Below are 14312 nucleotides of genomic sequence, written 5' to 3'. Positions count from 1 at the left end.
GGAAGGGATCCATGGTGCACAGCTGCCCACAGGGTCCTGGATCCCCAATGCAGCACATGCAACTGCCCTGTGGGACCTGGAGCTCCAGAATGGCATGTGCGGCTGCCATGTGAGATCTGGAGCCAGGGCTGCCCAGTGGGGCCAGTGGGGCAGCCGGGCTAGCAGGAAGTAAGGAGTCTGACTGAAGGCCAGTGGGCCAGGCAGGGGGGACAGCAGCAGGGGGCCCAAAAATTACCTCCCCTGTTCCAGCAAAATCTCTCATCCAGGACCAGTCAGGTCCCGAGGTCCAGTCTGTATATTGATTTCAGCTACTACCCTAATTTGCACTGTAAAAAAGATAAAAAATTCACCTCATACAAGTGCTGTAGTGTAATCCCTTTCTAATGTGAAAGTGCATTGGAGGGTGAGGAATTATGGGTAGAATCTTGTAAATGTAAACAAACTTGTTTGCCTTTGCAACTGACTGAACAAAAAGTGGGACTGGGTGGACTTGTAGGCACTGAGGGTATGTCTAGACTACATCTCTCTGTTGCCAGAGGGATGTAAATTAGACATACCGAAATTGCTAATGAAGTGAGAATTTAAATATCCCGCGCTTCATTAGAATAAAAATAGCCGCCTCTTTTTGCCAATGCGGCTCTTTGCCAGTAAAAAGCAGCAGTCTAGACGGGGATCGGTTGACAAGGAAAACCTTTTCCGACCAATCCCTTATGCCTTGTGCAACAAGGTTTACAGGATCAGTCGGAAAAGGCTTTCCTTGTCGACTGATCCCCGTCTAGACTGCCGCTTTTTGCTGGCAAAGTGCCGCGTCAGCAGAAAGTGGTGGCCATTTTTATTTTAATGAAGTGCGGGATATTTAAATCCCTGCTTCAGTAACAATTTCAGTATGTCTAATTTACATCCCTCTGGCGACAGAGGGATGTAGTATAGACATACCCTAAAGTTTTTTCCAGTGTTTTATTTTGGAGTGCAGTTATGTAAAAAAAACCAAACAAATTTACATTTGTAAATTGTACTTTCATGATAAACACATTGCACTACAGTGTGAGAGATTAACTGACTCATACTACTTCTTTTGTTTGTTTTTATTAGAATGCAAATATGTATAATAAAAATATAAAGTAAACTGCATATTTTGCATTCTGTTGTAACTGAATATCAGTATATTTGAAAATATAGAAAAAAATCAAAAATATGTATAAGACATTTAAATTGCTATTTTATTATTGTTTAGAAATGTGATTAAAACTTTGATTAGTTGTGATTAATTTTTAATTGAGTTAACTGGTTAATTGACAGCCCTAATAAAAATAGATTATGACAAAGGAAAAATCAATATAGTTGTTTGTGCAGTAGTGGTAGAGGAGAATATTATTTTCACTTAATAGCTTCACTGCACTGCAATTATGTCTGTATATTGCACTTATTTTATAAACATTTTTAAACAGTTACTAAAATGGATTTTACCAGTAGGACAGACCTATCTCATTAAAGCCACTGTAGCCCAGCTCTTGCCTGCTTAGTCCCAGATCTTCAAGGTCCATGCACTTAAATCCTGGTGGACACTGGTAACCTTCTTCTAGTTCTCTGGAACAGTGGGTATCTGGGATAGCTAAATTATTCCAGGTTACATTTCTGTGAAAAATACAGTATCAAAACGTTAGATGTACTCAAGTTTTCATATGCTTAACTTGTATATTTACTTACTTCAAGATACATTATTAATGCAAGTTATTTTGCAATGAAAAATCAGTATTTTAAATCCTGTGACGACTTCATTTAAAACATTTTTTTAGTGAATTTAGTGCTCATGGAAATGGTCAGACTAACACACCTGGAGGCTGAGGTTTCTTTCCATTACCAGCAGTAGTAATAACAGCAGTCACATAGTATCAGAGGCCCCAACCAAGATGAGAACTTCATAGTGCAAGATCTTGTCGAAACACATGTGGCAGTAAGAATCATAAATAATATTAACAGTAAAAAACACTCTCTGACCCACAGAAGATACATCTAAATATACAAAACAACGTTTGTGTGGATGTATGGGGGGAGTAGTATTATCCCCGTTTTGCATATAGGGAAATGAGGCACAAAACCTGATATTTTCTAAGGAGGCCAAGGGAGTTTGATAACCAGCTCCCATTGGAATTCAACAGAAGACTGGCATCCAACTCTCAGGCTTTTTAAAAAACTCCTGGTAGAGATGCTAAGTCACACAAGAAATCTGTGGCAGTGCTGAGAATTGAACCTAGATTTCCCAAGTTCCAATGCAGGGCCTTATCTATCCTTTCAGTTTCAGTAATATATTGTTTCCAGAGAATAGGTGAATCTTTGTAATCTCTGACTTGGGGTATGTCTACACTGCAGAGTTTTTTCAGTGGTCCCCTGGGCACTTCGGGGCCCCTGCAAGGCAGGGTCTTCTGTGCAAGCCACACATGGCCTGGCTCATGAGACATCACCTTCCTCTAGCCTGAAGATTGTTGGTCACTGCTCACACAAGAGGGCACGGCCTCATGCACAGTGTCTGCATGGATGACTGACCGCCGCTCCCTCTTTTCCTCCACATCTGGACCTGCCGTCACTAAAGGGCCATCCACACCATTAGAGGCACCTGCCCAATCCTGGGGGAGCCGCAAGCGCAGGAGGGTCCACGAGGATCTCATGAGGGAACATGTGGCCATCTTGACGACATGCAGCAAACCCTGGCCCAGGAGGTTTGGGATGATGCTGATTGGCACAACCGCATGTGGGACCAGCTTTAGCGGCAGTGCAAAAACTTGTGCGCCACCATCTGGGAAGTGATGGCAAACCTGGCTCCTGTCCCCAATCTAGCCCTCCCCACTCCAGTTCCTGTCCCCACTCCAGCTCCCCCTGTATGTCTATGCCCCCTCTCCTGGCCCCCCCTGCCATCCCTGATCCTGCTTCAGCCCCCCATCCTGCCCAGCCCCCTGAGGTCCCAGGCCCTAGCCACCCCCAAGTTTGCCAAGGTCCCCAAACCTGAGGTGGCTCCACCAGCTGCCCCACAGGCCACTCCCAGCCCTGAGTCCTTCTCCTCCTCTCCTCTGGGTTCTCTGCTGCCTTCCTCCCCAGTTACTTTTATTAGAAAAAAAATATAGTTTTTGTTGTTCCACTCAAAACTGGTGTCTTTATTGGGAGTACAGGGAAGGGGGGTAGGGAGGGGTTATGGTAGGAAAGGTATAGAGGGGCAAGGCAGAAGCCCCTAGAGGGGAGGTCCCGGGGAGAGTTACTGGGGTCCTTCAGAAAAACTCTCCCTCAGGGACTCTCGCATGGACACCGTGGCCTGATGTGCCTGGTGGATGGCAGCTGTCCACAGCTGATCAAAGGCCCTCCCTTCATGGCCGGCCTGTGCTCCCTACTCCAGGAGGAAGGCCTTCCCTTTGCACAACACGCAGCGACCACCTCTGGGATGTGCTTCCTCACGTCGAGGTGGGTCAGGAGGCACCTGAACCGTGCCTTGAGGCACTCAAAGGTGCCTTCCACCTGCATGCGGGCCCGGTTGAGGTGCGCATTGAATTGTTCCCTGCTGAGGTCCAGGTGGCTAGTGTAGGGCTTCATGAGCCATGGCATGAGTGGGTAGGCTATGTCTCCGATGATGCACAGGGGCATCTGGATGTCCCCCACGTGAAAGTCCCACTGGGGGAAGAATGTGCTAGCCCCCAACTTGTGGTAGAGGCTGGAGTTTCTGAATATGCGGGCATCATGTGCCCTGCCTGACCACCCGACAAAAATGTCCCAAAACTGTCCACAAGGATCGACCAGGGCCTGCAGCACCATGGAGAAATTGCTCTTCCTGTTGATATATTGGGCTGCTCGATGATGTGATGCACCGATCGGGATGTGGGTTCCATTAATGGCTTCTCCACAGTTGGGGAACCTCAGGGCAGCACATACTGTGATGATGGGATCCAGGTCTCTGAAGAGGAAGACCCTGCACAGAAGGATGGAGTTGATGGCTCTCACAATGTGCAGAAGGAGACAAAGAAACACACAAAACAGCGAATGAGAGGGAGTGTCTGAGCCCTTGGGAGGTGCCAGTCCCCCTCCTCTGCACCTCAAACACTCCAGGAGTCACCCCATATGAGGCTGGTCCCCCCCAAGCAGGGCTGTTTGAGGGCAGGATGGCGGGACGGGGCTTCTCCCCCACCTCCAGGACATCCCTGCACCCCTCCACCCTCCCTTTTCCCTAGAGTCTCCCTTTCCAGTAGTCCCCCCCCTTTCAGGGACTGCAGCCCGAGAGTGCCTTACCTCCATTATGAGGGCCTCGACAGTGGACTTCCTCACGCAGAACTGGTTGGCCACTGACTGGTAGCTGTCAGGGGTGGTGAGCTTCCAGACAGCGATTGCAACCCACTTCTCCAGAGGGATGGCGGGCTGCAGGTAGATCTCCCGTCGTCAGAGGGCAGGGGCGAACCGGGCACACAGCTCCATAAAGGTGGCCTTCCACATGCAGAAGTTCTTGAGCCACTGCTGGTCATCCCACTGCTCCATCATCAGGCAGTCCCACCCTGGAACTGGTGTCCAGCCTCCAGAATCGTCTTTCTACCGTGGGGTGCAGATGCAAGGGCATTGCTCCCGCATCCAGGCAGAGGGACTCACAGATGAGCTTGGAGTCGAGCAAGGGCAGGACCATCAAGACAGTCTGCACAAACTGCTGCAGAACCTGCAGCATGGCTGTGTGGGGCCATTGCATGACTGGGGCAGTTCCAGATCCATAGGAAAAAGAATGCTGTGGTGTCCAAAAGCTGGGCGCGATGCATGCACTGAAGATGCTTTGCTGTCCCTCATAGAGGTAAGCAAGCATGCAGCAGAAGCTGAAAAACAGCTGTCCGGGGAGGGTCCCTTTAAACATGCATCTCAGCTAGCCTTAGGCAACGGCACCCAGAAGCAATTGCTGATCTAATGCCCTGGCTGAAGTGGTTCTGGGTGGCCTTATATGCAAGATAGTATCCAATCAGTGTGGACGCTATCTTTCGAAAAAACAGATTGCAGTGTGGACGCTCTCTTTCGGAAGAAGTTTTTCTGGAAGATCTCTTCCAGAAAAGCTTCTTCTGAAAGAAGCCTGCAGTCTATACATAGCCATAGCTACTACAGCCAACCATCCATCAATACATTTTATAGAATTGAAATGTCTGATAGTTTGTATGTAATAATTTGATGTTAAGATGAGCTGGCTATCTACACACATAAAATCTCAAAAACAAATAGAAAATTAACAATGGTTGACAAAATTCATACACATCAAACAAGGACTGCAGTATGTATCAAAGGGACATAAATAAACAATGTCCCTTTGATACATACTGCAGTCCTTGTTTGATGTGTATGAATTTTGGCTGTAGTAGCTATGGCTATGTATAGACTGCAGGCTTCTTTCAGAAGAAGCTTTTCTGGAAGAGATCTTCCAGAAAAACTTCTTCCGAAAGAGAGCGTCCACACTGCAATCTGTTTTTTCGAAAGATAGCGTCCACACTGATTGGATACTATCTTGCATATAAGGCCACTCAGAACCACTTCAGCCAGGGCATTAGATCAGCAATTGCTTCTGGGTGCCGTTGCCTAAGGCTAGCTGAGATGCATGTTTAAAGGGACCCTCCCCGGACAGCTGTTTTTCAGCTTCTGCTGCATGCTTGCTTACCTCTATGAGGGACAGCAAAGCATCTTCAGTGCATGCATCGCGCCCAGCTTTTGGACACCACAGCATTCTTTTTCCTATGGATCTGGAACTGCCCCAGTCATGCAATGGCCCCACACAGCCATGCTGCCATTTACTTTGTTATGTAAAATTAGCCTGTTGCAAGAGGCAGAGGATTATATCCTTTATAGGCTAAGCTTGGCTCATGTGGTTTACTTTTCATGTCTTCTCACAAGACACCAAAATATTTGAGGAGTTTTGTATACTTATCATCAAAACTTATTCCTATGTGTGATCCAAAAATGCACTGCTACTAATGTAGTTTAGTCTGCCATTTGGTATATTCCGCCTTATAATTCTTGTAAAGTCCCCTTTTTTTAATCCAGTTCCCAGAGGCATTTTGATGACAATCTCGGGTGAACAGAGGCTTTAATTATTTTATTTCTCTTGCTTTCATGCACAACATGCATTCTTAAAAATTAATCTAAATTTGTCAAGGTGAAACTGAAGCTTCCTGCATCATTTTCTTTAGGAAAAGAAACGGCTAGGCAGCGTCTAGACTGGCATGATTTTCCGTTCAAAGTATTTGCACAAGAGAGCGTCTATATTGGCATTGGGGAAGCCCAGGGCAAAGCAGCTGGGGTGCTGCTGGATTAGTCCCTTAGCGCCACCCGTTGGTGCTGCGGGACCAACCCAGCAGCACCCCAGCGGCTCTGCCCCAGGCTTCCCCGATTCAGCCGCTGCTGAAACTGACCAGCGGCTGACTCCCAGTGCGTGCATCGCGCCCAACTTTTGGACACCATAGAGCAGCTCCAATTGTCCAGCACTTCTGGGTTCCAGATGGTGCCAGACCATCAGGAGTGCCAGACCGTTGGATGCCGGACCACTGGAGTTTTACTGTGTAGACTAATGACTAACTCCACCAGCTGTTCAAAGATAACCATAGAAGGACTGGCTATAAGAGGAGTTTTTATTATTGCTGTTCTGGTTTTTTTGTTATATTTTTTGTTTGAATGCTGCGCTGTCTAAGACGAATCAGAGACGGCAATTTAATATAATCAATCTGTAGTCAATAAAGTTTGAAATTGGCTTAATACATTTTAAGTCTGGGCTTTCCTTTTTCGCAGCCCCAGTCCCTTGCCACAAATGCCACCCCTAGACAATCTTTCAAGCCTTCTGGTTCATCAAGTTCACACTCCTCTGCGTCCATTTTTGCATGGTACAGAAAGAATAATAAAAGATATGCACCTCAAAAAAGATATTTTGGCCTTGGAAAGGGTTCAGAAAAGGACAACTAAAATGATTAGGGATTTGGAACGGTTCCCATATGAAGAGAGGTTAAAATGACTGGGACTTTTCAGTTTAGAAAAGAGGAGACTGAGGGGGATATAATAGAGGTATATAAAATCATGAGTGGTGTGGAGAGGTCGAATAAAGAAAAGTTATTTATTAGTTCCCATAATAGAAGAACTAGAGGACACTAAATGAAGTTAATGGGTAGCAGGTTTAAAACTAATAAAAGAAAGTTCTTCTTCACACAGCGTGTAATCAACCTGTGGAACTCCTTGCCAGAGGAGGCTGTGAAGGCTAGGACTATAACAGAGTTTAAAGAGAAGCTAGATAATTTCATGGAGGTTAGGTCCATAAAGGGCTATTAGCCAGGGGATAGAAATGGTGTCCCTGGCTTCTGTTTATCAGAGGCTGGAGCGAGATGGCAGGAGACAAATCGCTTGATCATTGTCTTCAGTCCACCCTCTCTGGAGCACCTGGTGCTGGCCACTGTTGGCAGACAAGCTACTGGGCTAGATGGACCTTTGGTCTGACTCAGTATGGCCATTCTTATGTTCTTATGTTCTTTAATTGCGCACACACAAGTATCTTCTCCAGCTTTAAAAATATCCTGTAAATCCAGTTCTGTGCACAGATGTCCATACAGGCATATCTGTGTTCATGTCACCATGTTTAAATACCTGATCAGCTCATGGAATGCAAATATTTAAACATGGAACAAGGTATATAAATTCAGTCACACTAGAATATTTCAATGCACAATATAGGTACTTTCATATTGTGATACAGCTGTACAGATGACATTTTACTATAGGATTATCGTGGTACTATTTTATGAATATTCTTCACAGTGAAAATTAATTAATTGGCACAAGCAGGTTTAGAGCTCATGCCACTAAGAACTAATTAATTTTACATTATGCTTTGCATTAGGAAATCCTAACTTGCGGTGTGAGTCTACGTCAATTGTGTAGCTTATTTCGAAACAGCTTATTTCAAAATTGGGAGCGTCTACACAGCACTCAAAATAGAGCACTCTTCCTCTGATTTCTCTTACTCCTCGTACATTGAGGGTTACAGGAATTGGAGTAAAAAGTCTTCCAAGTGGACAGTATTTCAACATTATTTTTAAATAACAGTCTTCTGTGTAGACACAGGGAAACTATTTTGGGATACCTCTGGTATCCCGAAGTAGCCATGCACTGTAGACATACCCTAAGAAGTAGAACTCTATCTGGTAAATTAGGTTCAGCAAAGACATCACTTAAACACTTCTATCTACTGAGATTGTGTTTGTGTTCTGGACAAGTACAGTATATCAAGTCTGTGTGACAAGAACACTACACAGAATTTAGGTACAAAATGGTTTAAATTATATTACTCCCTATAGAGCAAATAGTCTAGAAATGCTCAATATTTACTAAGGTCCAGGTCCAGCAGGGTGCAGCAGCATGCGTCCTACTTGAAGCACTTGAATATTCCCATTAGGCAATGTGCTTAGGTACCTTGCTGAAGAGGGGACTTGATAACTTGTAAACTGTTACCAAATGTACAATAAAGGACTTCATTCTTCACATTCTACAAACAACTCCACATTTTACATATCTACTTGGTTTTCAAAGTCTATGGAGCACATGCTTCATCATTCAAGCTGATCAGCTGTGAAAAGTCCTGAACAAATCAGAACTAATCCAGTTCACTGGCATTGGACATAGGACTAGGGTAATCATGTCTATCCACCAGCTAAACTCCTTTACAGTTGGAGTGAGCTACTGCAGCCCAAGATTGTGGTAAAAGTCAGTTTACTGCCACTTTCTGGTCTGGAGGAGAGGATTCTTCCCATCTTCTCCTACCATATACTCTAGGGCTACGTCTACATTGGCAAGATTTTGTGCAAATACTTTTAACGCAAGAATTTTTGCATTAAAAGTATTTGCGCAAGAGAGCGTCTACACTGGCATGTGCCTTTGTGCAAGAGATGTGCTTTTGCGCAAAAGCATCCGTGCCAGTGTAGATGCTCTCTTGCGCAAGAAAGCGCCAATGGCCATTTTAGCCATCGGGCTTTTTTCCGCAAGAAATTAACGTTGCCTATCTACACTGGCCTCTTGCGCAAGAACAGTTGCGCAAGAGGGCTTATCCCTGAGCAGGAGCATCAGAGTATTTGCGCAAGAAGCACTGATTTTATACATTAGAACGTCAGTGTTCTTGCGCAAGTACTCATGGCCAGTGTAGACAGGCAGCAAGATTTTGCGCAAAAGCGGCCACTTTTGCACAAAATCTCGCCAATGTAGACACAGCCTAGGAGAACAATGAGAAAGAATGTGTCTTAGCAAGGTACACGTGGCAATGCCAATCCACTGTCCCCTTTTCATGGCTGCTGTGACCAAGTAACTTGTCTTAGCAGCCAAAGTGGTGAGGTCAGAGACAGACATTGTCTGAGCATAGCTGTTTTCTTAGGACTGTGCTATACTGTTTGTATTTTGACCTTGGCATTTATCAAGTTAGAAAATACCTCAGGGGATTGACTCTTAATTCTTTTGACCTATTTTCTACTAGCTTCATTTTCTTCACAAAGAACAGAAAAAGGTCACTTATGACCAGTGCTTTTGTTCTGGCATTCTATTTTCTTTAGCTGGGTTAATAAGAAAGACATAGGAAACTATTAACATAAGGCTATGATTTTCATACCTTATATTATTGACACAAGTATATTATTGACACAAGTAATAATGGAATCTGTTAATGAAAATGTAAAAAAATGTGCTCAGAATGGTGCATAACTACCAGCCTTAGCTAGTCTAACATGTTACTGCAGGAATATAAAAGAAGCCTATCTATATGAATGCACCGCGATACGAATAGTAACACTACCATGGGACTATTTGCTAAAGAACTGATTATGCATGTTGTTTCCATGGCAAGGACAAGGAGGACTATCGTCCTAGCATCATCTCACCAAGTGTAACTCACGTGTGCATTGATGTTCATTTTGGTCAGACACTGATGAGCAGTGTGTGAGTAAGAATGTGAGGTAAAAACAACCATAACTACTTGAGCGTAGGATCACAGCTTGATTGTTCTGAAGAAAACAAGGGACAGTTAATTGGCTGTCCCTAACTACAAACTAAAGAATGACAAAAGAACAAGTAACTTTTGAGAGGGTCCAAGGCTCCAATTCAGCAAGGTACTTAAGTAGCTGCCTAACTTTACACAAATGAGTAATCCTGCTGACATGAATGTGACCATTCATTGTTTAAAGTATCCATTCACAAGCTTAGGTATCTCGGTAAACTGGGCATAAATTGGGAAAATGAGGTTCCCTACCTTATCCAGAAGGCTACTCAATGGAGATTGAAGTAACGCAACTAAGCAGTATACAAAGAAGCAAGAATACTCTTAAATTGGATATAGCCACTGGTTTCAGAGGCAAGATTATGGGAGCTTCCACAGTTTTTGAGCACCATAACAGTAGAAATGCACTGGGACCTTGGTATGCAAGGGAATAAAGCGCTCAAAGTACAGTTTAATTTCATTAAAGCTTCTAAGTATCTTAGGATCAACAGTTGGAAAACTTGCAAAAATTGACACCAGTAAAAGAATATAGATTTGCTTATACTGGTTCAATCCTGTACTGTAGACATACTATGCTGATGGAAAGTAGCACTTGTCACTGGTACAACTGAATCTAGTAAATTATAGGAGCAACTACACTGATGTAAAATTATGCTAAACACTAGTGCAGTGTGTCTATGTTAGGGCAGTGCACAGCTATGTCAATATAACTAAGCTAGTGTACATTTCTATAATGGCCTCAGCAACCTGCATAAATATTCAACCCATCCACCCATCTCAGAAGAGGGAGGAGATGTGGGAGAAATTGAAAAAACTGACAGGGATCCCCAAAGATACTTGCTGGAAAAGAATGTGCACTTTCACATCTAGGTAACCCCTGCTCTTCTCCTCTCCCCCGAGGGCATATTGACTTTGAGGGGTGACTCAGGAAGTGGGGATGAAAATTTCCTACAGCTATCTACTGGCATTTCATGGGTGATGAGGGAGTTGATGGGGTTCCACAGACATCTTTCCTGACTTCACCCATCTTGTCAGGTCCAACTGTGTCATTCAGCTAACAAAGTAGTTGTTGTCACTAGTAAAGGCAGTGCCCGGTGTATGTGGAAAGTACGAGCGCATGGGGTAAGCAACCCAACATATTGATGATATGAATCCCATTGCCCTATGTATAGGGAGGTTGTAAGTGTCCAACAGATTGCATCAGTACCATCCTTCCCACAGATGGGAGTGGGGGGAACTAGGACATTCAGCAACTAAACTGAATTCTACCTACAATCAAGGCGGATTAGACTAAGGACACTAGACACTAACCCACATCCATTGTTGTACAGCTTGAACTCAGTTAACACCTTGTAGATTGCAGGGAGGAAGCAAAATCCCTTCTGCCGCTCCCCCCCTCCCCCGTTTAGTATGTTCAAAATTGTAGCCTTTCATTTTAATATCTCCTATGTCTTTGTCTTTTTCCAATGTGTCTTAATCAATACTATCCAGGCAGAAGTGCTATAGCAGGCAAAAAAAAAAAGTTTCCAGGATTATGAATGAGCAATAATTACTAAAAGTTCAGTTTCAAAATGGGAAGCAATACTAACTGGAATCTCGAAGGTATTAGCATTGGGATCTGTGCTATTTCCGTTAATGACCTGAGGGCCACTATGAACTCCACTTTTTCAAATTCATACTAAAGCAAAATGCTGAAAGATACCAGATACCCAAGAGGATAGAGCAAAATTTCAGAAAATTCTTTAGATAAATCATAGAGCAGATGTTGGATGGCAACAAAGAACCTCTTGTACTCCAAATTTAACTCCTCATCCTGCCAACGGGTCCAGGCAAGTGCTGAAAGACTCTGGCTACTACTGTCAATGAGCTACATAATCAGTGTTCCTAACTGGCCCTGTTGCATTCTAGGTCACAGCAACTGATTTACATGCTAAGTTCATAGAAAGTATTAAATAAGTTCCTTTTAACCTACAGCAACTTAGCATAAATCAAGCAGCTTAAAACTAGAACAAGTTCTGACTTGATCTGCTGAGATAAAATGTGGAAGACTTGTCATGTTTTGCTCATCATGCACAGAAAATACTACTTGTAAATTATTTTTTTTGTCCAACAAGAGCTGTCTAAAATGGTTTTTCATTGCCTATTTCTTAGTCATGTATATCAGCATTGGACAATCATCCTTTTCTTATTGTCATCATCTACTATATATTTGACAGAGCGTGTCTGTTTTTCCACAGGTCTCTGTCTGTTCAAGAACTCCTCCTAAATTAGGCCTGGGCAAAATACAGCCCATGGGCCAGAACTGGCCCGCGAATGCTGCCGGGAGCCCCAGGCAGGCTCCCCACTCACTTTGGCCACTTGGATGCCACTCAGAAACGCAGCTGCGGGGCAGTTTTTCTTTTAAAACTGTGAGTCTAGAGGGGAGGGGCAAAGCTTTAGGAGTTGCTCCCACCCCCAGCACAATCCCATTGGCCAATTTCTGGCCTGAAACTGGCCAATGGGAGCTACCTGTTTCAATAAAAGGCAGCCAGAAGCACAAGGGGCTCCAGAGCACATGGCTGCTGCCTGTGCAGAGGTAGGGCAGGCAGCAGTGTTCCCTCTAAATTGGTTGGCAGCCCAGCTTCACAGGTGATTAATCAGCCCTGCCCAGTCAGCAGCTCAGGGCTCCCTGCAGGGAGCTGACTGACAGGATGGGGCTGATTAATCACCAGTGAAGCTGTGCTGCTGGGCAGCCTAAAGGGAACACTGGCAGACAGGGAGGCTGATTCAGAAACAGTGCTAAGACTCCTGGCCAGAGCTTGCTTCTGACACCCCAGTCCCTTCCTTCCTCAACCTTCTGCCCTCCACTCTTGCCCACTACTCCACATACTGTGGGGTGGGGGTCTTGCCAAAGGGCTGCTACAGAGTGGGAGAAAGGTAGGCCCCAAAGGCCTGTTAAATAGAAGCAGAGAGTGGCTGGACAATTAGAAGCAGCTGGTAGAGAGCAGGCTCAGGCAGATTGGGGCCAGCTGACTCCACTGCTGGTTTGCTGGAGGCCTTTAAAAGCTTCCACAATTGGAAGCAGGGGAGGGGGGAAGGAGAGATAGAGGAGGGACAGAGATCATCAGTAAACTGGTACAGCTTTAGAAAAGAAACAGCAGGGGAGGGAGTCCCAGAGGAGTGCCGGGCTCCATACCTCAGAAACCAGCAGCAGCCCCCGACTCCTGGGGAGGGGAGTGACAGGCCAGCCCAAGCAATGGCCTGGGTAAGAGGGGCCCTTGCCACAATACTCAGATCCTCTGTCCCCTTCCTGTACCCATATCCAGCACCCCAATCTCCTGCCCCTGATTACAGACCCCCCCATCCTAGTTTACAACCCAAATCCCTGCACTCCATGCTGTACCCCAATTCCCTGCCCTAGGTCACAATCCAACCTCCTGCACCCCAGTCCGAGGCCTTAGGTCACAACTGCCTCCTTCACCCACACTCTCTCCCTTAGCCCAAGCCCCCTTCTTCATCCAATCTACATCCCAGACCCTGCACCTCCTCTATTAATATAATGGAAGAGAGTGGCCCTCAACCACTTTCCAAATTCTTGAAGTGGTCCCCCATCAAAAATTATTGCCCACTTCGGCCCTGAATGGTAAGAGCTAGGATCATCAAATTCAGCTTCCTCTTAACATAACCTAAAGCAAGGCAAGGGTTTGGTTGTGGCAGGAAAATGGAATGTGCGTGAAATGGGCTTGCTTCTCATAAAACCAAAAAGAAAATAAACATAATTACCAGGAACATGGAAGAGACTAGCTGGGGGCATTCTCCCCCTTTCTTCTCCCCCCCATCTTCCCAGCCCTAGCTCCAAACCTCCCACCCCCATAGGCATCATTGAGGGAGGGCGGAGGGCTGAAGCTTCCACTTCCCCACCCTCCAATTTGTACAGGAACATTGCAGGCTGTTCCACTTCATTAGAGAATGAGGGGAAAGTGCACAGCGTACTGCATTTTCTACTCTGACTGGATAGCACAGGAAGTAGACAAATCTGGACCTGACTCACCTGGGGAACATGCACCCCTCCCCCAGCGGTGTCTGTTGGAGAGGCGCTTCTCATGTGTCCCCAAGCTGCTATGGTAAGAGAGGGTTGGGACAGTCCTCTTTCCCTGGGGCAGCCTGCATATTGAACCCCTCATCACTAACCCCACCTCAGAGCAATGATTTAAATAAAACAGGTACGTTTCATTTTGTTTTCCAAAAAACAAAAACTGAGTTAAGGACCAAGCAGCATTGGATAAATCTAGGTTTTATATACCCACATTATACT

At 45.2% G+C, this 14312-nt stretch overlaps 1 protein-coding gene across 1 annotated transcript in view; it reads right to left on the bottom strand.

The window, feature by feature from the left end:
- Positions 1-14312, bottom strand: part of NALCN (sodium leak channel, non-selective) — a 366003-nt gene that overhangs the window by 271962 nt on the left and 79729 nt on the right. Inside the window, exon 7 of the mRNA XM_075918747.2 lies at positions 1481-1635. Coding sequence (XP_075774862.1) covers positions 1481-1635 — 155 coding nt within the window. The remainder of the gene's footprint in view (positions 1-1480; positions 1636-14312) is intronic.

The sequence above is a fragment of the Pelodiscus sinensis genome, chromosome 1 (genome assembly GCF_052426305.1).
Source record: "Pelodiscus sinensis isolate ZL-2025 chromosome 1, ASM5242630v1, whole genome shotgun sequence".
Classification (NCBI taxonomy): domain Eukaryota; kingdom Metazoa; phylum Chordata; order Testudines; family Trionychidae; genus Pelodiscus; species Pelodiscus sinensis.
The sequence above is the reverse complement of the archived record's forward strand: the minus strand, read 5'-3'. Positions and strand labels throughout refer to the sequence as shown.